At 39.8% G+C, this 27,039-nt stretch overlaps 1 protein-coding gene across 4 annotated transcripts in view; it reads left to right on the forward strand.

Moving 5' to 3' along the window:
• Positions 1–27,039, forward strand: part of FUT8 (fucosyltransferase 8) — a 135,977-nt gene that overhangs the window by 53,492 nt on the left and 55,446 nt on the right. For 3 of the 4 annotated variants that reach the window (XM_064462712.1, XM_064462713.1, XM_064462714.1), the window contains 3 exons: positions 13,130–13,551; positions 24,876–24,991; positions 25,138–25,303. In XM_064462712.1, coding sequence (XP_064318782.1) covers positions 13,349–13,551; positions 24,876–24,991; positions 25,138–25,303 — 485 coding nt within the window. In that variant the 5' untranslated portion in view covers positions 13,130–13,348. Of the gene's footprint in view, positions 1–13,129; positions 13,552–22,375; positions 22,493–24,875; positions 24,992–25,137; positions 25,304–27,039 lie in introns of those variants that run through there. The other variant, XM_064462715.1, reaches the window with a different exon arrangement.

The raw sequence follows: 27,039 nt of genomic DNA on the forward strand, positions 1-27,039 counted from the left end.
CTTGTCTTTATTATAATAATATATTCTGCTAATGCTTCTAAGTGAATCTTAAAATGACCCTTCTTAAGTTGATAATCTTGCTTTTTGACTCTAGTTTTAATTCCTCAACTCCTGATAATTTACCTTCTTTGTAAGCTCTGCAAGTGTGAAAGTCATTAAGCTTCCACACTCAGTGGCAGAATCTCTCTAACTAAATTTCAGGAAGGGTGAATCACATTGCATCTTTCCCCTAAGGTTGTTCCTGCTGGTTATGATTTTTGTTTTCTAACCAAATTGAAAGGAGTGGGTCTGTAGCTTTCACACAGTTAAGGAAGCCCTTTAGTACCATCTCTTCCTGCCAGGGAGTTTTCTGTGGTGAAGATACAAAATTATAGTATTTGAAGGCTCCAGTATAGAATAAATTTGCACTTGCAATGAAATTGAAAAGGATAGTGAGTTCCATTAAGAAAATGTTTAATTAGAGAATGATCTGCTGATTGCATCAGATGAGCAGATCATATTTATTTATGTAAAATTATAAGGGAGTATATGAAGAGAAAATCACCCGAATTGCGCAGAGTAATCCATACAGATATAAAATTAGGCTTTATAAAAACAGTGCTAAAGATGAAGGTGTGGATGTAGGAATAAATAGTAAGCAAGTCTCATGAGTATATTTACTTATGTCCAGCGATACATGTGAATGGAAGGTAAGAAGAAAAAAGAAATACATTTGCACAGTAGTTAAGTATACATATGGAACACTACAAAATTTATATCCCTGTTCCAGAAAAAGCAGGGGATGGATAGTTTTTAGGGATAGAAAAATAAAATTATATAACTGAAACAGTGAACTTGAATAGAAAACTAAAGGAACTTCATATTGGATACTTTTAGAATATAAACATTAACACATGTTCTGTGTATGGGTTTCTGTTTTCTGGTTGAAGAAAATAATATATATAATTTGTATATTAATAAAGGTAATTAAAAAGTAATGCCTGAATGGAATGCTTTCTAAATTGTTTCCAGACAATGTTCTAAAAAGTTTGGAACTAAATTGGATAAAGCCTCTTGGGAAGTCTCTGTGGAAAAGGGACTGGCCACTTGGGAGGAATATAGGAATGTTGTCAGGGTGTGCAGAGATGCCATGAGGAAGGCCAAGGCCCACTTGGAATTAAATCTGGCAATGCACGTCAAAGATAACAAGAAGGGCTTCTTTGTTACATCAGCAGTGAAAGGAAGACTGGGGGTACAGTGGGCCCACTGCTGAACAAGGAAGGGGCCCTGGTGACGCAGGATGCAGAGAAGGCAGACTTACTGAATGCCTTCTTTGCCTCCGTCTTTACTACTAAGGCTGGCCCTCAGGCATCTCAGCCCCCAGAGAAGAGAGGAAAAATTGGGACAAAGGAAGGCGTACCATCGGTTGAGAAGGATCGGGTCAGAGATCACCTCTGCAGACTGGATCCTCGCAAATCCATGGGCCCCAATGGGAAGCACCTGCGAGTGCTGAAAGAGCTGGCAGATGTTCTTGCTGAGCCACTCTCCATCATCTTTGAAAGGTCATGGAGGACAGGAGAGGTGCCCAAGGACTGGAGAAAAACAAATATCACTGCAATCTTTAAAATGGACAAGGAGGAGGACCTGGGAAACTATAGGCCAGTCAGCCTCACCTCCATCCCCAGAAAGGTGATGGAGCAGTTCATCCTGGAGGTCATCTCCAGGCACGTAGAGGAAAAGAAGGTTATCAAAAGTAGTCAACATGGATTCACCGAGGGGAGATCATGCTTGACCAACCTGATAGCCTTCTACAATGGTGTGACTGGCTGGTTTGATGAAGGGAGAGCAGTGGATGTTGTCTGTCTCAACTTCCGTAAGGCATTCGACATCATTGCCTCCCATAGCATCCCCATAGACAAGCTAAGGAAGTGTGGGTTGGATGAGTGGACAGTGAGGTGGATTGAGAACTGGCTCAACAACAGAACTCAGAGGGTCATTGACGGAAAACCAGCGGGAGACAGGCACCATCCGATGATGATCATCAAGTCTCGTTTATTGGCAATTAGCAAATATCTTTTATACCGTTCGTAAATTAGCTCATACATATTGCAAAAGCACAGCTCATCATTGGCTGGGAGGTAGATGCCAACTCCTCCCATGCTTATCTCTTATGTTCAGCCTTGCAATTAGCAGTTACTTGTTTCTCACATTCTTTTACTGGTCAACAACAGCTGGGCCCAAGGTCGCTCCGACCCTGAGCCTGTCCTTCTACTTCAATGCCCGCTTTCTGCTAGCCGTTCCCGGGCTAGAGTTTCCCACAGGTCATGATCAACAGGGCAGAGTCTGGTTGGAGGCCTGTCATTAGTGGTGTTCCCCATGGTTCTGTGCTGGGTCCGGTCCCGTTCAATATGTTCATCAGTGACCTGGATGATGGGATGGAGCGTAACCTCAGCAAGTTGGCTGGTGACACCAAGCTGGGAGGAGTGGCTAATGCACCAGAAGGCTGTGCTGCCATCCAACGAGACCTGGACAGGCTGGAGAGCTGGGCCGAGGGGAACCGCATGGGATTCAACAAGAGCAAGTGCAGGGTCCTGCACCTGGGGAGGAACAACCCCATGCACTGGTACGGGTTGGGGGCTGAACTACTGGAAAGTGGCTCTGTTGAGAAGGACCTTGGAGTGCTGGTGGACAGCAAGCTGACCCTGAGCCACCAATGTGCCCTTGTGGCCAAGAAGGCCAGTGGTATCCTGGGCTGCATTAAAAGGAGTGTGGCCAGCAGGTTGAGGGAGGTTATCCTCCCCCTGTATTCTGCCCTAGTGAGACTGCATCTGGATTACTGTGTCCAGTTTTGGGCCCCCCAGTTCAAGAAGGACAGGGAACTGCTGGAGCAAATCCAGTGGAGAGCTGCCAAGGGGATCAGGGGCTGGAGCATCTCCCTTATGAGGAAAGGCTGAGAGACTTGCGTTTGTTCAGCCTGGAGAAGACTGAGGGACGATTTCATAAATACCTATAAATATCTAGAGGGTGGGTGTCAGGATGATGGGACTAGGCTCTTTTCAGGGGTGCCCAATGACAGGCCAAGGGGCAATAAGCACAAGTCAGAACACAGGAAGATCCACTTAAATATGAGGAAAAACTTCTTTCCTGTGCGGGTGCCAGAGCAGTGGAATGGGGTGCCCAGGGAGGTTGTGGACTCTCCTTCCCTGGAGACTTTCAAAACCCACCTGGACGTGTTCCTGTGCCCCCTTGCTCTAGGTGTGCCTGCTCAAGCAGGGGGGTTGGACAAGATGATCTCTACAGGTCCCTTCCAACCCCTATCATTCTGTGATTCTGTGTGATTAGTATAGATCAATGCTAGAATTAGAAATAATTACTAACCCTGGCTTGATCACAGTAGTATGCAAACCATGGGGACACATTTTGAAAGAAATGACAATTAACAAAGTAGAGCTAGATGAAAATGGAAAACACAGGTTTGCAGAAGATTGATCTGGATTTTTCTAGGTTTATTTACTAACTATTTCTATGAGGGAAAGTAAATTTCCTAATGAAACGTAGTTTGCGAGAAACTGTATCTGGACTTCTTTTCAGTATTTTCTTGACACATAGAAAATCATATATTGAGTTAGAGGAAATGTTGATGAAAAGTACAATCATGCATTGGAAAATGAAATAGCTGAAGGGGGGAAGTGACAGTGGCTTGTGCTGCAAGGAAGAGTATTATACTGGAGGAGAGACAATACTAATGCAGTGGATTACATCTGTTGTTCATGGGTATTTTCAGTAGTAACAGTGTCATAAAAAGATTGTAATGACATTTATGTCACAAAGTAGATGAGTGTTATGATGGTGGTCAGGAAAATGTGCAAGATTTTTTTTTTTACTTAGTATACTGGAGTGTTAGAATGGGATAATGTATAACAACACGAAGTTAAAAGGATTAAAAAATAAGAATTTCTGTATATAAGATGGAGCTTATCAGTTTCAAGAGATATAGGTGCAAAAAGATTTGAAGGTGGTATATCCTTGCAAAATGGTTGCTGACTGCCAGAGTAATGTGCCTGTGAAAAAGAGACAGATCAAGTCCTAGGATATATCACAGAAAGCAGGTCCAAGAGAGAAAAGTATTTATTCATACAAGACATCAGTAATGTTTTATGCGCTACATATACAATTCTGGTTACTGATGTTCTGAAAAGACTTAATAGAAATGAGAGCTGGTACAGGATGTGGAGAATTTGTAAGCTTCTTGCGATGAAGTACTTGTGAGCTAGCATATAAACTCAGACTAGCATATAAGCCTGAGAAGGGATAAGCCTGCTTTCTGTAGATACACCACTGTGTATAGAATAGGGCAGTAACTGAGCTCTCTGAACTGAGTTTAGACTAGTGCAAGAAAACACAAGTATAAATTAGCAAAATATAAATTTAGTTTGGAAATTAAAGAAGGCTTTTAAGCATTGCAGTGGTGAATTTTTAAACAGCATTCCAATAATGGGGAAAGGAAATAAATTTTTTTAAAAAATTTTTTTAGGGGGAACTTAGAGGTTTCTATGACATGATTACCTGAAGTAATAGGACAAGGGATTTGAATGAAGAAATCTTGCCTATGTGATTATGAAGATGGTGTTTCATTAATCAAATAATATATAAGTATCATAAAGAATGCATTACATACACTATGAATTATATTTGCAACATTTGCTTATTGGTAGCAAGCACTACAGTGTCATTTAGTTGCTATTTTTGTCCTTTGAGTCTTTGTTTTATTTTAACATCCTAAAAGGTTTATTTCCTTAGGGTCTGATCCTTTGTCAGAGGTTGTTCCATCACGTCATTGTTAAATAGGAAAGGGAATCAGCAAGTTGGTTGGTTGTGGGGTTTTTTGTTGTTTTTTTAACTTTATTTTTATTAGAGCAGAGCAGGTTAATGTTACTTAGAGTAACATGCTTTCCTAAGAAGATACAACATGCTAGGTAGGGATGGAATCCACCTGTCTAAAAGAGGTAAGGGAATCTTCAGCAGTAGGCTGGCTGACTTGGTGAGGTGGGCTTTAAACTGAAGGACTTGGGGGGTGGGATCCGTGGCGAAAATGCTCACACCAGCACGTCCAACGGGGGAGTAAGTCAGGCCAAGCAGTGTGGTGATAAAGGTTCCTTAGCCGTCTCCCAAGAGGTGAAACAGAAGAGTAATTGCCTCAAGTGTATGTACACGAATGCACGCAGCCTGGGTAACAAACAGGAGGAACTGGAGCTCCGTGCCCACCCAGAAGTGGAGTAACTGAAACGTGGTGGGACAACTCAAATGGCTGGGGGATCGCAATGGAGGGTTACAGGCTCTTTCGTAGGGGCAGGCAGGGTAGAAGAGGTGGAGGAGTTGCACTCTGCATTAAGGAACACCTTGAACGTATCAAAGTCAGCTCTGGTGACTGCGACTGCTCTATCGAATGCCTCTGGGTTAAAGTCAAAGGGGTCGTCTCCAAGCAGGACCTCACAGTGGGCATCTGCTACCAACCTCCTAACCATGACGACGATGCTGACGAAGCAATACTTGGGGCACTAAAGCAAGCTTCTGGCCAACAGAACCTGGTCCTGATGGGTGACTTGAACTACCCAGACATCTGCTGGAAGAACAACACGGCAGCTGGCATGTCATCCACCAAGTTCCTGGAGGGCGTAGAGGACTGTTTCCTGATGCAAACGTTAGATGTGCCAGCCAGGAACGAGGCGCTGCTGGACTTGCTGTTCACAAACCGAGAAAGCCTGCTTTGTAATATCTCGGTTAGCGACAGCCTTGGCTGCAGTGACCACAATGTTGTGGAGTTCGGGATCCTGCTGAGTGTGCTGAAGGTCAGCTCTAAGACAAGGGTTCTGGATTTTAGAAGAGCAAACTTCAGTGCACTCAGGGCTCAGCTGGGAGGGGTTCGATGGGAAGCTTCCATGGAAGACAAAGGAGCTGGTGAGAGCTGGGAGTTCTTCAAGAACTCTCTACTGGAAGCACAAAGCCAACTTATCCCCTACAAAGGAAAGGGAAGTAAGCGGAGCAAGAGGCCCCCGTGGCTCAGCCATGACCTCCTGGGTCTACTCAAATCCAAAAGGGAGGCACACCAGAAATGGAGAAGTGGAGGATTATCCGCTGAGAACTACAAGGGCATTGCCAGAGTGTGCAGAGATGCAGTTAGAAAAGCAAAAGCCCAATTTGAATTGAAACTGGCTGTAGATGTCAAAAATAACATGTCAACCACAAGCAGAAAAAGAAGGAAAACAGGCCCACTGGTAAACAGAAAAGGAGACTCAATCACCAACGATGCTGAAAAGGCAGATGCCCTCAACAGTGTTTTCACCTCTGTCTTTACCAGCACTGTCGGGTCCCAGGCTTTGGGAATGAAATTGCCAGTTGATCCAAACACCGACCCACCATCGGTGGAGGAAGAGTTAGTACATGAATTACGACAGGAGCTTGACCCCCACAAATCAATGGGCCCCGACGACGTCCACCTGAGGGTGTGGAGAGAGCTGGCTGACATCATCACGAGGCTGCTCTCCATAATCTTTGAGAAGTCATGGAGAATGGGGGATGTCCCAGAGGACTGGAGGAAGGCAGATGTTACCCCTATCTACAAGAAGATCTCGAGGGAGGATCCGGGTAACTCTAGGCCCATCAGCCTTACTTCAATCCCTGGGAAAGTTATGGAACGAATCCTCCTGGGGGCCATCACAAGTCAGATGAAGCCCGTGATTGGGAAAAGCCAACATGGCTTCAGTAAGGGCAGATCGTGCTTGACAAACCTGGTGGCCTTCTATGACAAAGTGACTTGCCGGGTTGACATGGGGTGGGCAGTGGACACTGTTTACCTGGACTTCTCCAAGGCCTTTGATATGGCCCCCCACAGCCTCCTCCTGGAGAAATTGATGCGTTATGGCCTAGACAAGGGGTCTGTGCAGTGGGTGGGGAACTGGCTGACAGGCTGCACCCAAAGGGTGGTGGTAAATAGCTCCTTTTCCAAGTGGCAACCTGTCACAAGTGGCATCCCCCAGGGATTGATATTGGGCCCAATGTTATTCAACATCTTTGTAAGTGATCTGGAAAACAGCATCAAGTGTAGCCTGATGAAGTTTGCAGATGACACCAAGTTGAGTGGGGAAGTAGACACTTCAGAGGGGAGAGCTGCTCTGCAGGGAGATCTGGATAGGCTGGAGGAGTGGGCCAGCAAGAACCTTATGAAGGTCAACAAGGGGAAGTGTAAGGTCATGCACCTGGGAAAACATAATCCAGGAGTGCAGCACAGACCGGGATCCACCTGGCTGGAGAGCAGCTCTGTGGAAAGGGACCTGGGGGTCCTGGTGGACAGAAAGCTCAACATGAGCGAACAGTGGCTGCTGCAGCCAAGAAGGCCGACAGGATGCTGGGTTGCATCAAAAAGGGCATCGCCAGCAGAGAGAAAGAAGTCATCATCCCGCTCTACTCAGTCCTTGTCAGGCCACTCCTGGAGCGCTGTGCGCAGTTCTGGTCCCCGCTGTACAAAAAGGATGTGGACAGGCTGGAAGGGGTCCAGCGAAGGGCCACAAGATGATCAGAGGACTAGGAAGCTGCCATATGAGGACAGGCTGGGAGAGCTGGGTTTGTTCAGCCTTGAGAAAAGGAGGCTCAGAGGGGATCTCATCACCATGTACCAGTATTTCAGGGGTAGCTACAAAGAAGATGGAGACTCCCTTTTTACAAGGAGCCACATGGAGAGGACAAGGGGGAATGGACACAGGTTGCTCTTGGGGAGATTCCGATTGGACACGAGAGGAAAATTTTTCACACTGAGGACAGTCAACTATTGGAATAATCTCCCCAGGGAAGGGGTTGACTCGGCCACATTGGACACTTTTAAGATTCAGCTGGACAGGGTGCTGGTCCATCTGTCTAGACTGTGCTTTTCCTAGAAAGGTTGGACTAGATGATCCCTGAGGTCCCTTCCAACCTGTGATTCTGTGATGATTTTTGCTGGTGAAATCTTAGAAATACTAACTGAACTTATTTAAGTTTACTTTTTATAGAAACTAACAATGATGTGAAAGTTCAGTCTAAGTTGCATGTACAGTGCTTTTGAGTGTTTCACATTTAGTGATAAGTTATTGTGATATTTCTTAACAGTGGAGTGAATTTCATGTTTCACACTGTGTCAAAAGCATTGTAGATTACATGCCATTAAATATAATATTTTGTATAGTAGCTATATTGATGTATGGGTTTTGCTTTGTGAGTAATTTTCTTGCTTTTCATTTTACAGGAAGTACAATTCTTTGAGTGAATCTAGGTCAGTGAGCGTTTGATCCAAAAGTAGACTTTCTGAGCTTTCTTTGAACTGAACTTAAAATAGACAGGTGGATTCCATCCCTCCCCAGCATGTTGCCGTCATTGAAGAACACCCCATTGTTGTAAAGCCAAACCCCTCACAGTGGCACCAGCCACGTAGGCAGGAGTTGATACACATTATGCGCCTGTTTCTGGCTGCTCCCTTCCCTCGAACTGGCAAAATGGAAGAGAAGATCACTTGGGTGCCAAAGTTTTTCACTTGCTCCCCCAGGGCTCGAAAATCTTCCTTGATTTTACCCAGGTGGCGGCTCTCAGTGTTGCTCATGCCTACATGAAATAGTAATAGTGGATAGTAGTCTGTTTTCCTGATGAGTTGTGGCACACTGTCAGCAATGTCTCGGACCTTGGCTCCTGGGAGGCAGCACACCTCTCGTGACTCCCTGTCAGGTCGGCAGATGGGTGCCTCAGTATCCTTCAACAGAGAGTCACCCACCACGAGCACTCGTCGTTTCTTTTTACGATGGCCACTGTGTGTTGCTGGTACAGTTTCTCCTTGTGTGGGACTTTGCAGACCTTGCTCATGGGTATCCTCAGTCGTTAGGGCTTCATATCTGTTTCTGATTGTGATGGTGGAGGGTGCAGGCTGACGGGGAATCCTGCTCCTGTGAGTCACCAGGGTCCACGGTGCCTCATTCTCGGCGGTGTCTGCCACAGGAACGTGATTCTGAAGCCACCTGCCTATCTCTGCCTCAGCTCCTCTAACACTGCGCAGCCTCTCAACCGTTTCCTGCAGTTCAGCCACCTGACGTGACAGGTCATCGACCTGTGCACACCTCGTGCAGGTACCTTATCGCGAGGAGAGGGGTTTGGGCAGTTGCCGCAACCCACGGCCTGTACTGGTGTGTCCTTTCTTACCAGACCCGTCTGGGCGGACGCGTCTGACATCTCGGGGGCTTTCGCTGAACGAACAGCGGTTTCAGCTCTGAGGCGAGTGCCCACCATTTCACCCGAGACCAAAGCACTTGCCTGAGCTGTAGACCTACAAGCGGGCTGTGGTGTCCCTCCTGCTCACCCTTCTGCCGCGCAAACCACCGCGCCACGCCCTTCTGCCGCGCCACGCCCTGTTTGCCCGTCCTGTGCGCCGCGCTCCCTAGGGGCCGTTTAAATCTCCCGCCGTTGCTTCTGGCAACGCCCACCCCGCGTCAGCTGCGTGGCCAAGGCTGAGCTGATATTTTATAGAATCATTACAGCTAAAGCCCATTCCTGAGGGGTAATGATTCAAAGTTTATCTTTACACAGCTCTACACACTGATATAAATTGATTTTTCATCTTTCATTTTATTTCTTCTTTAGACAGTGTCTTGATGTCCATCAGTTCATTGCTGTCAGCTTTTGTGCTGTGTGTGGCAGACTTTGTTACCTCACTTTTCACCTTGTTTTCCAAAGCACTTATGAGTATATTAAACTGTATGAACTCTACCGTGAGCTCCAGTGAGGCCCCTGATCATTCTTCCCACTTAAAACCTGATTGCCTAGTCTTACTGTTAGTTTCTTCTCTTTTAACAGGGTGGTGACTCATATGACGACCTTTGTTCTTCCATGCAGCTTAGTTTCTTTGAAACATTTTTAATTAGTTAAATGCCATTTGGAGATCCACATTGACTAGATCAACTGTATAAGAACTAGAACTGGTTCTCTCTTGCCTGGGTGTTTGTTGACATCTGTAAAAGAACTTTAATAAATGCATGAGGCACAATTTCTCTTTCTGAATGCCATGTTAGTACACTTATACTTTGATTAAATTCATCCTTATGTCTGTGGTTCTATTTACCATCCTATTATTATTTCTGCCAGTTTGCCTGACTTGAATGCCATATTTTTGCTGGCCTGTACTTGCAGGAATCCCTACTGTAGCCCTTGCAAAGAAGTCAGTTTACTGTTCTCATTTTTCATTCCTTTGCCACAAGGTAATTATAAGTGAGAGGTTACGTGCTACTGTTAATAATTAAGCTGTTGTGTTCTTGAACTTCTTTAGAACTGTTGGAAGAATAGAATCTGTGCCTGATGACTTGTTATATTAAATTGTAGATTTGTTTGATAGCCTGTTCTACTAACACAGTTGTTTGAAACAGATCAAGATTTCCTCTTATAAAGAAGGTACCTGATTTATGAGTCTACCTAGGCTCCCGTGTTGTGAACAACAGATAGAAAAAAAGAAAGTATTTTCCTTGCAAAGTAATCTAAACAATTCTTACATACTCTGATCGTTTGTTGACCTTAAAGTCTGTAGTAAGCTCTCTTTAGATAAAAAGTTTAGTATTAAATTTTATGTCTTTAACTTACCAGAATTTACAGTCTTACCTATCTAATAATTTGATCATGGTTGTAACTTTATTAAAGGATACTTTCTTTGCTAATTATAATAGTCACAGTTACCTGCTGTTTTAATTAACTCTTGGTATCTTTCCAGGTGCCATGGAGTCCGCTTCTCATTTAAAATAGTTCCTCTTCTTGAAATTTATCATAGCTGTAGTGAATTTTTTTACTGTGTTGCTCCTAGAAGGAGTTCATATCTGAGTATATTATGCAGACTGTTACAAAGTGGTCCTCCAGCAGAAGCTTTTTGATGTAAGATCTGCAAACTGCTTATGATTAAGTCAAGAGTTTTTCATAGTAGCTTTTTTCTTAAGCAGTAATTTTATAATGTCTGTAGCATTTGTTTATTCTCATCACAATTCCCAGTGTAATATTTACCCAATCAAGGAACATTAGAAGGCTCCTTTTTTCTTTTTTTTCCTTTCCTCTACCTTCACAGACTTTGTGATTTCACTTAGTGTGTTGCAGCCAGAGTCAGTCATTTTCTGGGTGATTGGTTGTAGAGATGTGAGAATATACTTTCCCACTTAAACCTGACACTTCAGTCCATCGGGTTTTAGAGTAATCATTCCTGCAGGTAACTAGGGTTGCTTTGCTTATAGAAACGAACCTCCGTGGGTTGGCCATGGTCTATTTTGTTTCATATAACGTGGGTTCTTTTTCCTTGTGCTGTGATCAGTAAAGGTTGTTGAAGAAACCACTGTCCTCGTGAAAGTAGTCCCACGCTTTTGCCGAGCTAAAGCAAAAGCTATATAAAGCTTTCTTAGAGATCTGTAGAATATGACATGTGGGATTCTGACATTACTTTCAAAGAAAACTGATCTCCTCGTAACTCAATTTATGACAGGTACATTAGATGGAAAAAGCCTGAGAGAGGTATTAAATATGTTTTCCATTTCATTAGTAATAATCAATTTTCAAATAGTTTATCTTGTGTACCATCTTACTAGTCCTAAGTGGAGACTCGTAAGATTAGTTTAGAGATTAGTAGGCTAGATTAACCCTTCTGCAAAATAACTAGAGAAATTTTTTCCTCATTTTTAATACTATGTTAGGATTTTTGTATCTGGAAGTGCATGCTCCAGCCATATCTTCATGACTGGGTGAGTCTGCAAGTTGGGAAGCCTTTTCTCTAAACTTGAAATGAGTTGGAACAGAATAAAAAACCTAAATGAAATGAAAAAGTTAAGGTGAAAGAGGGATTAAACAGGGAAGAATAATTTGGGAAAAGGTGGGTGTGGATAGCATCTCAGAGGAAATATGGTAGGATTACAGATTTGAGAATTGGAAATACAGGTTATTTTGGAAATTCTGAATGGCATATATATGCCTTTTATAGAAGACAGAAATGTTACATTGCAGAGAAAGGAGAAAAAGTGAGAAGTACTTTAAAAGATTTTGGGCATGCTGAGCAGTTGAATCTTAAATTCTGTTCTAGATTTTATGAGAAGATTCTTACAGTAATTGAATGGTGTTTTGCCAAGTAGAAAATGAGTTGAGGTGATTTTGCATTTTATTTAAACGGTGTTTTTAGATGTAAGAAGATATTACCTTTAGAACTTTTTTTGCATTTTTATAGTTTTAGTAATAACACTTGTCAAAATGGGTTTGATAGTTTTAAAGCAGAAGAAAAATATTTCTAAAAAATCAGCTTTCTAAAGTCATGCCCAATATTCAAGTGTGTGAGTATAACAGTGCCACATACATTCTACTTGAAATCCCTGTCTTTTCCACACCTTAAATGTTCAGTGTTTCTTCTTATGTCTTTTCTCACGTGCAGTGGAAGGGTAAAGAGAGCAATATTGTCTTGTTATTTTCAGCAAGTAATAAAATTTTGGGTTTATTTTTTGATGGGCGTTTCAGAGGGCACTGTAAATTTAAGGGTAAGATATACAATGGATTGTTTAGAAATTAGTGTTTACAGTCTTTGCAGTGCTTGCAGGTTGCTTAATGGGTATTACAGATGCTGGTAGGCCAATCTACTTGCAAATAGTGGAATATATTGTTAGAATGGTTATAACTCTTCTGTTCCAGGGTGGGAGTCATGATAAAAATAGAGAAGAGGGTTCATAAAAGTAGGAAAAAAAAGAGATAAATTTGTAATTGAATAAAAGCTATTTGTTAATAGTAGAGGAGACTATTAAGTTTACCACAGAATGATTTTTTTGAAGTATTTTATTGTGTGAAATGACACACAAACTGGTACATATTACTCTTAAAAACAGCAGTGTTTCTTCTGGCCATTGCAAACCCAGAATTAATTGCATGTTGTTTATGTGGTGCATTCTTGAGCTCAGCATATTTGATGTGGAAAGGCAAAAGCTTTTTTTCTTGTTCTTCTTGACAGAAAGTAGTAACATTGTCTATCATAATTCCTGAATGTTAATGACAATACATTTAGCTTAATTGAATCCAATATTTTGTTGTATACCTGAATTGTAATTTCATATTATTTTTATTCTTTTCACAGAATATAAACCAAGAATGATGCGATATTAATGCTTTCTATACACAGCCCCATAAGGATCTTCTCTAACAAGCCACAGTAAAACACTGAGAATAATTTTTCTCCAGTACAATGTGGTGAAGCAGAGGAACTGAAATTGTCCGCTTTCGTACAGGCTAAAGGCTTAAAATGTTTGTTATTTTGTAAGCAGAAGGAGTTCTGCAGTGAATTGAACTTCTGAAAATGCGGCCATGGACTGGTTCCTGGCGTTGGATTATGCTCATCCTCTTTGCTTGGGGAACTTTACTCTTTTACATTGGTGGACATCTGGTACGAGACAGTGAGCATCCAGATCACTCTAGTCGCGAATTATCCAAGATACTTGCTAAACTGGAACGTTTAAAGCAACAAAATGAAGACTTAAGGCGGATGGCAGAATCTCTCAGGTAGGATCTAAAAATAATTAAAACTTTTCAGAAAATGGTTATATGAAATATCAAAAATTAAATTGAAAGAGTTTGGGGTTTTTTGGTTTTGGGTTTTTTTTTTTTTTTGTAAAATTATGCTTAACTGAAAAATATGGAGAATTGTTTTAATCAGTGCTATAACTAACTGAAAATACATTGCAAAACTTTAAACAAATAATGTACATTTAGTTTTGGACTAATGTAGTCATTATTTAATGGTGTCCGAGTGTTACTGTCAGGATAACAGAGTTCTGTAGGTGATTAACTCCTCCCTGCCAACTTCAAACGAGTGCAATTATTGTGCCATTCAAACCAATTAGAACACCTAGTGACTTTCCTGCACTTCTGCATGCAGTAACTGGAAGAGCTTGTTTTAAAAGCGCTGAAAGCATTTGTACAGTTTGTTGAAGATAAATGCGGACTTGCTGAAGATGAGCTGCAGTAGACTGCTGCATTATATGAATTCTTTTAACTAGGTTTTTTTCTTCCTCGCCCTGCTGCTAAACTTGTAGCAGTACTTGTAAAGTAGTAGTATAATTTCCCTTTTTATAATTGTTTGTTACATTATAGATTGGTACAATTACAATTTAAAGTGTTTTCTTTCACCTTTTCAGGCAGACAGCTTTTAACAGACTTCTGGTATCTCCTTTCCCAAAACCTTGCAAGGGAGAGCTTCTTAGGCAGGATGTGATGCCAGAGTCAGATCGGACCTATGTGGATATTGCCACGCACAATGTGAAAGTCCTGATGGATCATGGGGACAAGTGTAGAGGCTTCGTATGTTTTAGGAAGCTAGAGAAGAGCAAAGCTCAATATAAGGTTTTACAGAATGGGGATGTTTATTTTTAAAACCTCTAAGTGAGCTGAGTTCACTTGCTGTCTCTTTCACAACCTACTCACAAGATACATTCTTTAACAACATACTCACAAGCACCAGGACATGTGTGTAGAAGTGGTCTGGCCAGGATCACCTGTGTAGAACGTGGGGAGCAAGGGCCACTGGCATTTGAGTCTTCATCATTTCTCTTAGGTGGTTCTTGTTTGGTAATAAGAAACTGATTTTGTATTTGCCTTTTAATACCCTGTAGGAGCAGATGCCATTTTGGATCTTCTGCCTTGCTTCGTAAATCATAGGGAAACTTACTGAATTGCACAGATCCCTTTGTTTTCCTTGCTAGGGTGTTTTATGCTTCTAGTCCTGTTCTTGTTACCTTATCTTAGGTAAGTTTGTTTCTCCCCTTCATTTGAATGAAATGACACTTATGGACTCTAGCAGTGTCTGGCACTTTTTCTCCTAACCCTATTCTGAGATTTCTTCTGGGTTATTTGATCTGGTAGGCTGTGTAGACTTCCCTGCCTTACTGAAGCTTCTTTTCACTGCACTATGTGTGTGGTTTCTGGAATGCACTGCAGATATGGATGCATGCTGATGAGGCTTCTTAGCTTAGGCTCAGTGTACTGGAAAACAAAAGCTTTAATTTTGAATGTGTCAGCCCTGAAGAAGTACCTGAGCATTCATGTGGTGCTGTATAGAGGTGGAGGAACGCTGGTGACCCAAGTGCCTTCTATGCTTAGATAATCTTCACCTTGAGTAATATGGCCATGAATGGCTGAGTTGGCTGTAGTTTTCTAAACTCAGTTTAATCATATATGATGACAAATGTTCTGGCAAAAAGTTGACTATATTTTTGTAGACAAAATGGGTTAATGTAGAGTATGCTGCTATGAAGAACCTTAAGCAAGATCCTATATTTGAATAAATGCAATATCTTTAAATTCCCTTGATGTTAGACAATAATAGTCAGCCTTAGGGTTTCTTGCCTTAGAGGGGTAAATATTTAGCCTTGAACATAAGGATTATCATCCTCCATACCTTCAGCCCCCTATGTTTGGCTGACTTGAATAAATGGTAGTGTGATGAATTGCACAGTCATTGAAATATGACCAATTCAAATTGCACAGTTACTGTAAAAGAGAGTAAATGTTCTTGATTTTACTGATGACAGCGTACTCTCTTCCTCTCAAGAAAGAGGCCGTAGATACAGGACATGCATAGATACTGGCTAAGTTATATTTTAGGCAGTAATGATTTTTCTAAAGACCTTTGTTTCCCTAGCTTATCAATATTCAGACAAATATTACATTTTCAGTGGCAGAGTTCTAAATAATAGCTTATACTGTTGATAATTTTTCATGATTTATAGAAATAAAAACATAGTTTAGTTCTAATCTAAACATGTTAGAATAGAACATTCCAGCATTCTTTCTCTATTCTTCAGTTAGTTGCTACAAGTTTCTAGAATTAGGTTAGGTGATCCAATACTGTCTTAACTAGAGTCTGTGTAGCTTCTTCTGTGTGCATCTGTTGCTGAAAAATATTTCTGAGACCATTCTTCAAAGTGGTTGTACGTAACCACAGGAGAATCTGAAACTCTTGCATGAGAAAGCCTAAAATGACTTTGAATGCCTGTTTGAGCAGTAACGCATCTCCAGGTTCAGTAGTCAGTGCTGGCCAGAAATGAACCAGCTCGGACCTGGAAGATATTTGGTGGAAGTGATGTGACATTGGTGAAGCACTAGATTTGAGGGAAGTGAGGTATTACAACGTAGAGCCTTTTCATTAATTTTATTGAGCATGATACTGGCTTTGTAGAACTTCACAAATAGGTTTGAGAAATGTCCTGGTCAACCTGCATCACTGAAGTATTAAATCATAAATGTGATATAGAATCTCATTTCTTTGTTTGCCAGATAGAGCAAGTGGTGTTAAAAATAACTGTTAGCTTTAAAATAGTAACGTTTTAAGTTTTTGTAGAAATATGACTGTTTAAATAAAGGCAGTAACCACCTCTTAACTTCAGAAATTGGATTAAAATTAGACATAAAAGATTACTTTTGCTCCAGTTAACATCTTAAAATGAAGGCATAATTTGTTTTGGGCTTTACTGATCAAAGGTAGATTGGCTGGAGCTATTATTTGAATATGACTTAATTGCTTAATTTTGTACTGAAAACTCTAAATACCGATACTGGCTGTGAAATCAGAGTGGTTAAGATGACAGTCTTTACATCAGTGTAGCTTGTAACGGTAAACCCTATTGCCAAGTTGGATTTTGTTACAGTGAGGTAAACACTTGTTTTTGCTGCCATTTTCCACTAGGATTATATAAAATCTATATATAGATTTCAAAATATGTAAAATCTATATATAGATTTTAGATATATCTAGAGAACTAGAGAGGTTTTTTCTTCCAGCAGAAAAGAAGCACACTTTTTGCAGTGAAGGTGTAGAATATATTATGGCACGGAACAGGGCTAAGCTAATGCATGAATTTCAGCATATTTCAATAATAACTCTAACTTAAGGTTACTTTGGAAGGAGTTTAAACAAGGTGAGAGTGCCTACCTGGAAAATTATAACAGTAAATAGGCATATGATTTAATTAGTTCAGGTATTTTGACATAATTAGATAAAACTTCTGGATGGTAGAAAGCTCCAAGTTAACAGAATTTGTCTTAGTGGGCAAAGAAGCTTTGTGAATGGTAGAAAATTACCATAATATCTAGCTGTGCCATTAATAATAGCTAGTTAGGGCAGGGAGGAAGGGACAGGAAGCAGGTATGGTTACAAGAATTTGGTAGTTTAATAAAAATGTAAGTTGTAACAATTTCCATTTTGAAGTTAGAGAAAACTCTTATTTCATCTTCAATTACATCAGGCCCTTAGTTAGATGGTAAAATACATTTCAATACAATACATTTCAATTGCCTAGCATTTCCCATTATAATGGGTTCTTGTGACTTCTCTGACTTCCTTCTCACCTGATAAAATGGTCAGTCTTCTGGGATGGTTGAAAATAGGATCTGGGATGTGCTTACTTTCATCCAGCCATCCATGAAGGCCAGCATTCAACAAGAACAGATCTTTCTACTCCAAGATTAGAATGCTCATTTGCTGCCAATTTATGCAGCAGCTCCTCATCCCCAAAGACAACAACAAAGGAAAACCAAAACCATACATTATGAAACTCACCTTTTGTGCATGCAAAATCAACCATTCAAAATATGAGAAACGTCATATATGTGAGAAAGCTTTACAAAATCTTGCTTAGCCCTTTTTTTTTTGCTGTATGATACTTAAATCATATTTGATCTTGGAATTTTTTCCCCTGGTTGGTGCTTCTTTTCACACGGGATGTATGAAGAGTAGAATTAAGGTTTTAGGGCAATAAGAGGTCTGTTTGGTTTTTTTGTTTTGCTTTGGTTTTTTTTTTTTTTTGTGGTGTTCCCCCCCCAACATCTGTATATTTGATTTCACAAGCTACATAATCTTGTTCTTCTCTCCTTCCTCTCCCCCTCCTCCTCTCTCCTTCCCCTTCTTCTTTGTATGATTAAGTTTTTAATTATTTATAATTTATTACTCATATTGGTTAAGTATAGCTCATATTTTTGTAATGTACACATTAAAGTGTACCTTTGCAATAGTACAAGTTGCAATAGCCTCATCTTTTTGAAAATTGCCTGAAATAAAAATATTCCTTTAGGAACTGAATACACTTTTGTGGTGCACTTCTAATGACTTGAAATGACTTCAAGCACTGCTTCCTTTTTACAGTACATTTAGAAAGCCTTAGGTGGGAAGTTACTGTAGTTTTTCTTTTGTCAATATGGTGCTTTGTAAAAACCTTACTTGGGGGCTATAAAGAGGCACAGATGTATATTAGTGATGCAGAAGATAAATGGATTTAAAGACACTTTATATTGCCTGACTTTTAGAAATTATGTGCATGACTATTGTGTTTTAATGAGATTTGGAGAATTATTATAGTCCTTACATGTTTATAAATAATACTGTGTGAGCAAATCTGGGTTGATTTTAGAAGCAACCTAGATCCCTTTAGTGCAAAATAATAATAAAACTGAGGATTTTTGGTAGATTGTTATTTTACTATTCTATATCCAGTAGAATTGGGAAAGCACTTTCAAGAACACTTACCACAGATGTTGTAGGTCTTGCAGCAAAAAAGGAAATATTTGGTATAGTTTTTGTAGTTACTTAAGGGAAACTCAATAGGCAGTAAGAATCAAATCAAAGTGTTACATAATGTTGTTTCATTGTTTGACGATAATGTAGTTTTACCTGAACATTTTATTTACTAGTAAGATTATGATATAACTGCTAAAGGCTGTCATTATTGCATGTAGAATTTTAGGAGGAAGAACACTTAAAACTACTACTTTTCTAATGTCTGACTGTCTTTAAAGGAAACTGGAAAAGTTGTGTGTATGCCTTCCTCTGTGTCCTACACTTCCTTTTTTGCAGTATATTAGTTTCATAGTATTCATTTGCTCTATTGTGTCTTGGTAGGTGATAGTAAAATTTTTATCTTTTGTTGCATATTAGTGGTATCCTCTCCTGGAAGATAAGCCTGGCAGTATAGGAACCAGTAATTTCAGAGTTCTCTTCAGGGAAATAGAGCATCTTGTTAAATGTATTCATATTGTGTTCATATTACTAATACATCACATTCCATATATACTTACTTCCTACAGTCTGTTAAATAGTACATTTTGTAGAACCTACAATTCTTTTAATAAATGTGATAACCTGTTTCTTATCTGAAAAGGATCACATGTTATAAAGTAGAACAGGAATGGAAAAGGGCAAAATGTAATCAAATAAATAAAACCAAATGCCTGTATTTCTAGACATTATTTTTACAGTCCTGTGTTCAGAAACAAGAGGTAGGATTTTAATTTTTGAAAGAGCTCTATAGTTGTTTTAATGCAGTTGGTACTGAGGCTGGGATAGAATCCAAACTCAGGATCAATTAATCATAAGCAAATCTATTAAAGTACTTCTATCAATTACTCTGGGTGGTTGCTAGGCCCAGTAAGCCTGTAGTAAGCACTGAAAGGGACTTGGATACAACAATAGTTTTAGGTTGGTAAAAATGTACATATTATTTTAAAGTACTGATTTCTATTACCTGTATTTAAAGTGTCTCACGTTTGAAGCTGAGGCTAGTGCACAGGCCGATGTGTGAGGGAGAAATATCATTGAACTATGTGGTACACGTCTCTGCTCTTTTTCTTGGTTTTTGTGCAGTTCTGAATTAAGGGAAGGGACACATCTTCAGTGGCTATAAATCGGCACTGATCAGGGCTGTGCTGATTAAATTGATAAGGAATGCTTCTCGCTCTTTATTAGCAGGTAACATTGAGTGTTTTCTTTCAGTTTGATTTATAGGAGGTTTTACCTTAGAAGGGTGAAGTGACATCTTACATTAATTTTGTTTGCATGTGTTAGTGGTCATTAATAATGAAATGTAATTTTCTTCGGGGGGGGGGGGGGGGGGGGAAGTGAAAGAAGAAAAGCCAATCATGATGTGGCTTTAGTTAGTTATAAACCTTCCAGTTCTGTACAAAGGACTCAGAAAGATATCACAGAATGATTGGGGTTGGATGGGACCTCTGGAGATTACCTTGTCCAACCCCTCTGCTTGGGCAGGTACACCTAGAGCAAGGTGCTCAGGACTGCGTCCAGGCAGGTTTCCAATGTTTCTGGACAAGGAGCTCTACAGCCTCTCTGGGCAGCCTGTTCTAGTGCTCTGTCAACCTCACAGTAAGGGTTTTCCTCATATTCAGGTGGAACCTCTTGTGTTCCAACTTGTGCCCATTGCCCCTTGTCCTGTCATTGGGCACCACTGAAAAGAGTCCGGTCCCATCGTCCTGACACCCACCCTTTAGATATTTATAAGCATTGACAAGATCCCCGCTCAGTCTTCTCTTCTCCAGGCTGAACAAGCCCAGGTCTGTCAGCCTTTCTTGATAGGAGAGATGCTCCAGTCCCCTGATCATCTTGGTAGCTCTCTGCTGGATTTCATCAAGCAGTTCCTTGTCCTTGAACTGGAGGCCTCGGAACTGGACACAGTACTCCAGATGTGGTCTCACTAGGGCAGAGTAGAGGGGGAGGATAACCTCTCTTGACCTGCTGGCTGCACTCCTTTTACCGCACGCCAGGATACTGTTGGCCGTGGGCACAAGGGCACATTGCTGGCTCATAGAATCATAGAATCGTTAAGGTTGGAAAAGACCCTTAAGATCGTTGAGTCCAACTAACCTATCACTGCCAAGTCCACCACTAAACCATTCCTCAAGCACCACATCTACCCTTCTTTTAAATACCTCCAGGGACAGAGACTCAACCACCTCCCTGGGCAGCCTGTTCCAATGTTTGACAACCCTTTCGGTGAAGAAGTTTTTCCTAATATCCAACCTAAACTTACCCTGGTGCAGCTTGAGGCCATTTCCTCTCGTCCTATCGCTTGTTACTAGGGAGAAGAGTCCGACCCCCACCTCGCTATAACCTCCTTTCAGGTAGTTGTAGAGAGTGATAGAGTCTCCCCTCAGCCTCCTCTTCTCCAGACTAAACAACCCCAGCTCCCTCAGGTGCTCCTCATAAGACTTGTTCTCTAGACCCTTCACCAGCTTCATTGCCCTTCTCTGGACACGCTCCAGCACCAAATTGTCCTTCTTGCAGTGAGGGGCCCAAACCTGCACACAGTACTTGAGGCGCGGCCTCACCAGTGCTGAGTACAGGGGCACGATCACCTCCCTGCTCCTGCTGGCCACACTGTTCCTGATACAAGCCAGGATGCCATTGGCCTTCTTGGCCACCTGAGCACACTGCTGGCTCGTGTTCATTGTCAACCTGCTGTCCACCAGCACTTCCAGGCCCTTCTCGGCAGAGCTGCCTTCCAGCAGGTCAGCCCCCAACCTGTACTGGTGCATGGGGTTGTTCCTCCCCAGGTGCACGACCCTACACTTGCTGTATTTCATGAGGCTTCCCTCGGCCCAGCTCTCTGTATAAATGGAAGAATGAGAAAGTATTTGAGTGTGAACTTATGAAATCTTACATTTTTCCTTTTGATGATAAATAAGTATAACTTTTTAAAATACCATAGAAATAAGAAAAGGTTAGAATGGTTTTTATAAGGTTTGTTTGTTTTAATCTTTTTTTACAATTATTTTTCACAGTATGGCAGCTAAATTGAATGTCACTGGTTCTTTTTGCCTTCAGAGATTCAGGTTAGAGACTGCTGCTTTGCTATTGCCCCTCTATGTTACCTGAAGGTGATGAGAAAATGGCCTTGGTGATATGAAGGATGTACACAGAATACTTTTTTCTGTCTCTAAGTGCAGCTGGATTACTAAACAAGGGACAAAGCAGAAAGGGGTTATCTCTACAACATAATCTTTTTGATGTTTAAAGTTATACAGGAATATCTTTATGTGAGTTCATTATGAAAAAGATTATTTATATTTACTATAAAATGGTAGGAAACAGCATGCAGAAGTCATACCTCATAAGTATTGAGAAAAATAATTCAAACAAAACCACCATTTGCTGTATTATCATGGCTGGCCATGTAAGTAGATTATAATTTTGTTTATTTTTTATTTATAACTTAATTTGCAATGTTGTCATAGCAATAAGTGAATGATATTCTTTTCTAGTACTTGCTGACATGTTCTTTTGTAATTGATTAGAATTATCATAGTTTAAATAAACTTACTTTAAACTCACTTCTCAAATTTTAAGGAGCAAGTCAGTTGTCAGGACTTACTTTGGTATGAAAACTTATGTGTATGTTTTGCAACAGGAATTCTTATTAATAAGTATGTGCTATTCCTAGGATGTTCTGCACTAGAAGTTATCCGCATATATGATGCAATAAGTATAGATAAGGATTTTAATTCAAACACTTTTCCCTCAAATGTTGACTTCTCTCCAACTCAGTTGATGTACTTGTAGAGGGCAGTAACAAGCAAGCTGTGCTGGTTGCAGAGGAGAACCTTTTCCTTAATTTTGAGACTGGATGAAAGTGAGGAAGACAGCAATTCAAAGTCTGATGAGGTAACAGATGTAAAGACAAAGCTGCAAAAAGAATAAGTTATTTTAGTTTTATCCTAAAATTATGTAATTTTTAAAAGTCCAAACAAGTAGCGTAGGAGAATGCTCCCCTCCCCATCCTAGCTCCTTTTATGTAGCAACCTAAATATCGTAAACATTTTTATTGCAGTATGCATAAGGAAGCTGAATGTTAAATGGGATGTAGTTTTCTTTTTTAAAATCTTAATTATATCAAATAGTCAGAATTATTGTGCTGCTTTCATATCATCCACAACCATCATCTGTAGTATTCTGTAATTGCTACTTTAACAGACTTTCTTTATGTTCAGAGGATGTGTGGGCTCTCCGAAGATTTCCCGTGGTAATGACTCTGTATCCTTTTACCTTGTTGTTCTTCACAAATTCTGCTTTTAGGGAATGTGACTTATACAAGTTATCTTCCATTTTTCCTGATTCGTTGTCCTGTCAGTATCTAAATGGTGATACAAACTTGACAGATCACAAATACATTTCAAGTGGTTTTAAACTAATGCAAGAGCTTAAATATATTTTAATATGCTTTTTAGAGGTTTGTTGGTATTGTCTTGCATGTGGCCATACAGTACTGTATCTCAGTATGGTATCATACTGTGCATTTGTTCTAGAAACAAATTAACAGATGGATTGTACCTGTAGAGGGTGTGTATTTAGGGAGTGCACATGTTTAAGATCAGAATATTTTCCACAGTTTTGTCATGCTTGTTTCTTCAGTGCATAAAAAACCAGATACATGAGCAGGTATTGGTAACTCCTTCCTATTTACCATGGTAGCTTTAAAACACAAATAAATATTTTGCAATACTTTCATTATCCCTAATTTGCTTTCAATAGAGAGCTTTAAGAGTGCAGAATTTTTTTACTGAATTTCTGTCAGGCTACGTAGCTTCCTCTTCCACCTCTCCCATCACCCTCTGAAAAAAGGGCCTTAAATACAATTCTTCATGAGATATACCTTTCTGATGTTCACATTAGGTATTTATTTCCCTCAAATGTTCTTGTGAAAACAGACTTTTCATCAGTTCCTGAATTTTTGTTGGTATTTAATTATCCAGATCTGAGAGACATTAAAGTTAATGATATCTCAGTAGGATCTTCAGAACGCTGTCATTTCTGGTTTAGGGTGAAGATACTCCCTCTAACCACTGTTTTCTCTATGCTAGAGGCACCTTTTGTCTGTCAAGGAGTCTTCCCATATGGTACCTTGAAACTCTGTGTATGTGTGTGTGGAGGGAATATCACTTTCTTTCAATGCTCATGTTCCATTAGGAATGAAGAATCATCTTCATGTTCTGCAAGTATTCTGTATTCTTTACAGTTCTCAAGAGCTTTCATTACCCATCTGCTTTCTTTTTTGCTTTTCAGGGTCAGCTCTTAAAAAAGTCATATAGAGGGTGGACTAATTTTTAACTCTTGGATCCACCAGAGATGTAATTTCTTAGCAATGAAAGGGGTTTTTATTTTCCCTGCGTTGATTTTTAACTTGTGAGGCAAACAGAAGACAGCATCTAGTTTCTATACTTCACTAATTTCAGTTTATTAGTATGTGGATTCGAGTTGAGATGATGAGCAAACTTAAGTAGTACCCTCAGAGCTGAGTTATGGCTCATAGATTTCAGGATACATATTTCCATACTTCTCCTGTGCTCACATAAGCAGAGATTGCACAAATGAATGTTACAGTTTTTAGTATTGCTTTAGGTAACTAGCAGTTTAGAATGCCAGAGTTGTCATTAAAAATTATCGTGATGGTACATTTAAGAAGCTAGGATCTTTTTCTAAGTCCAGAAAATATACTGAAATCATGTTGTACCAACATGCAGGAAGACTTACCTTAAAAGTGGAGTTCTGGTCTTGTAAGGATATGTGGCCAGCATTCAAGACCAGAATATATTTCATGTGTGAATATAAAAAGTAGCCAGAACTTGAGTCTTGTGAAGACACATCCCTCGATTAGGCCTTGCTTGTGTGCCAGTCAGTCCAACTGCCTAGTCATGCTTTTCCAGTTTCTCACAGGAAATGGGTTAAGCTGCTGCAAATACTACTTTCATAAGTAGAGCCTAGGATTGGTCTTGTCGATGAGCGGAAGTCTTGTAAACAACACAGTTTGACACCAAGTTGAATCTGTGTGCTGCAGCTGTCTTATGCACTGTCTCCTATGGGATTGAAGTTTAAAAATCTTTACGTTAATAAGTTTAATTCCTTCTGGCTTTAAGAAAATGCCAGTAAGACTTATCAGCAAACAGTATGGAACATAAATGGGAGGAGAGCTGAATTGTTAATGCAAATACTTTATAAAATAACAATTATATATATAAATCATATAATTTCTTTATTTTCTATATCCTAGGATACCAGATGGTCCCATTGATCAGGGACCAGCTGCAGGAAAGGTACATGCTTTAGAGGAGCAACTCTTAAAGGCCAAAGAACAGATAGAAAGCTATAAGAAGCGGACAGCAGATGGTTGGTAGATAAGTTTTCCTTTACTTCTAAAACAAGTTTTGATGTTCAGTATCACAAATGTATTAATTTCTTAACAAATTCAGCTACAAGTGCTGATGCTTCTATGCCTTTTTATGCCTTTTTTTTTTTTTTTTTTTTGTAAATAGGAGGCCTTGGAAGAGACCATGAAATCTTGAGGAGGAGGATTGAAAATGGTGCTAAGGAACTTTGGTTTTTCCTCCAGAGTGAATTGAAGAAGTTGAAAAATCTAGAAGGAAGTGAACTGCAAAGACGCATTGATGAATTTCTGTCTGATTTGGGTCATCAGGAAAGGTATTTGTATTAGTCGATTCTGTATATGTGTTGTAACGATTATGGACTGAGTTATGTAAACTACTGATATGCTGCTTAAAAATCTCTTAGGATAAATTATTGTTACATGGGCTAAGATATCATGTCTGAAGCATAAACATAAAATTATTACTTGTATTTCATGGGACATATCCAGCTTATGTCACTGCAGCTTATAGTATGACCCTTTAACTTTAAATATTTTCTTTTTTCTTTTTCTTATCAGAAGACCTGGGTCCTGGATGCCAGTTGTGGCTTTTCAGTTGCATCTATCTATATATGTGCATATGTGCATACTTGTACATATAGCAAAACCATTAAAAAACCTTAAAAATATTTATTTTAGGTATTTGATTGTGCCTTTCATAAGTACTATACTATGTTACGTTGATCATTGCAATATTATATAATTGGAATTACTTCAAAATTGGTAATATCTTAATATCAGGACTAATCGTCGTTCTGAAAAGTCACTTCTTTTTTAATTAGATTTTAACAAAATGTTTCAGATGGAAATTACCTTTAATTACACTGTCATTATTACATTGTTCAAAGATGTGTTGGAATTATATTTTCAGTTGTTGTTGATCTTCTGGCCTCCCCATTGTTGAAGTACCTTTTCTTTATACTAAAACATTCTGAATGAGTTTTGTTCATGCTGAACAAAATTAATCCAGGAGGTGATAAAAATTCAGTAAAATCTATCTGTAAGCCTATTATGTTTATAACTCTGTTCCCAACAGGTTTACAATGGCAATTTGTGTCTCGTTAGTAAACAGTCATAAGAAAATAGTTGAATTAACTAAACACATCACCTTAAACAAGTATCTCTTTCAAAAAAGCTGAGCCTTCAAAAATAATACTGTAATAAAAGGAAAAAATAGTAAAAATTTTAAATTCTTTGGAAATAATGTTTGCATTATTTAAAACATAGTTTAAAAATAATATGAATTTAGTTATTAATGTAGGCAAATAATTTAGTCCATTAAATTTTGTAATTTAATTTTCCACCATTCCAAAACCCAGTTTGTCAGAGATTGATGGTGTTTAAAATGAGAAGGAACTATTTGACTGTCGAGAGTTATTATCTCTATAAAATAGGCCATTACATTTCATCCGGTTACTTCACTACTGAGTGCAGTTATGTATATTTGACTGAAATAAAAGTAGTGCTTGGCTGAAGCAGAATTTTCCGAAAGAGTCTTCAGTTAAACAGTCAACTGACAGAGAAGCTGCCGCTTCCCTGGACAGTTTTGTTTCAATAGTTACTTCCGCCCAGAAACATTCGTTCTCCAGAGAAGTTATTTTCATCTTCAGGTCACTGATTCTTGATGTACCTTTTAAACTATCTGTGCCAAAGCTGGAGCATGTAGTCTAATGCCAGACTTACTAATGCCTGTCATGGGAACAAAATCAGTTGTGTACACATTACTGCTCTGTTTATATAGCCAGGATCACATCAGGCACTTGCCACAATGGAACTGTGAATAATGTGTCTTTGATGCCAGAAGGTTTTTATGTCCCTGCCTCCCTGGATGAATCCTTTTCTTCTTGCTTTCCTTCCTACACCAACGACTATTAATTCATTAAGCCCAACTTGCAAGTTTCTCTATTTCTGACAGCCTTATCTTTACATCTCTCTGTAATTCAGGATGAGGTGAAACCCATACTAGAAAGACATTCTCCTTTGTATTGAATAATAGTCTGCATTGTAGACC

Source organism: Phalacrocorax carbo, chromosome 10, assembly GCF_963921805.1.
Source record: "Phalacrocorax carbo chromosome 10, bPhaCar2.1, whole genome shotgun sequence".
NCBI lineage: Eukaryota > Metazoa > Chordata > Aves > Suliformes > Phalacrocoracidae > Phalacrocorax > Phalacrocorax carbo.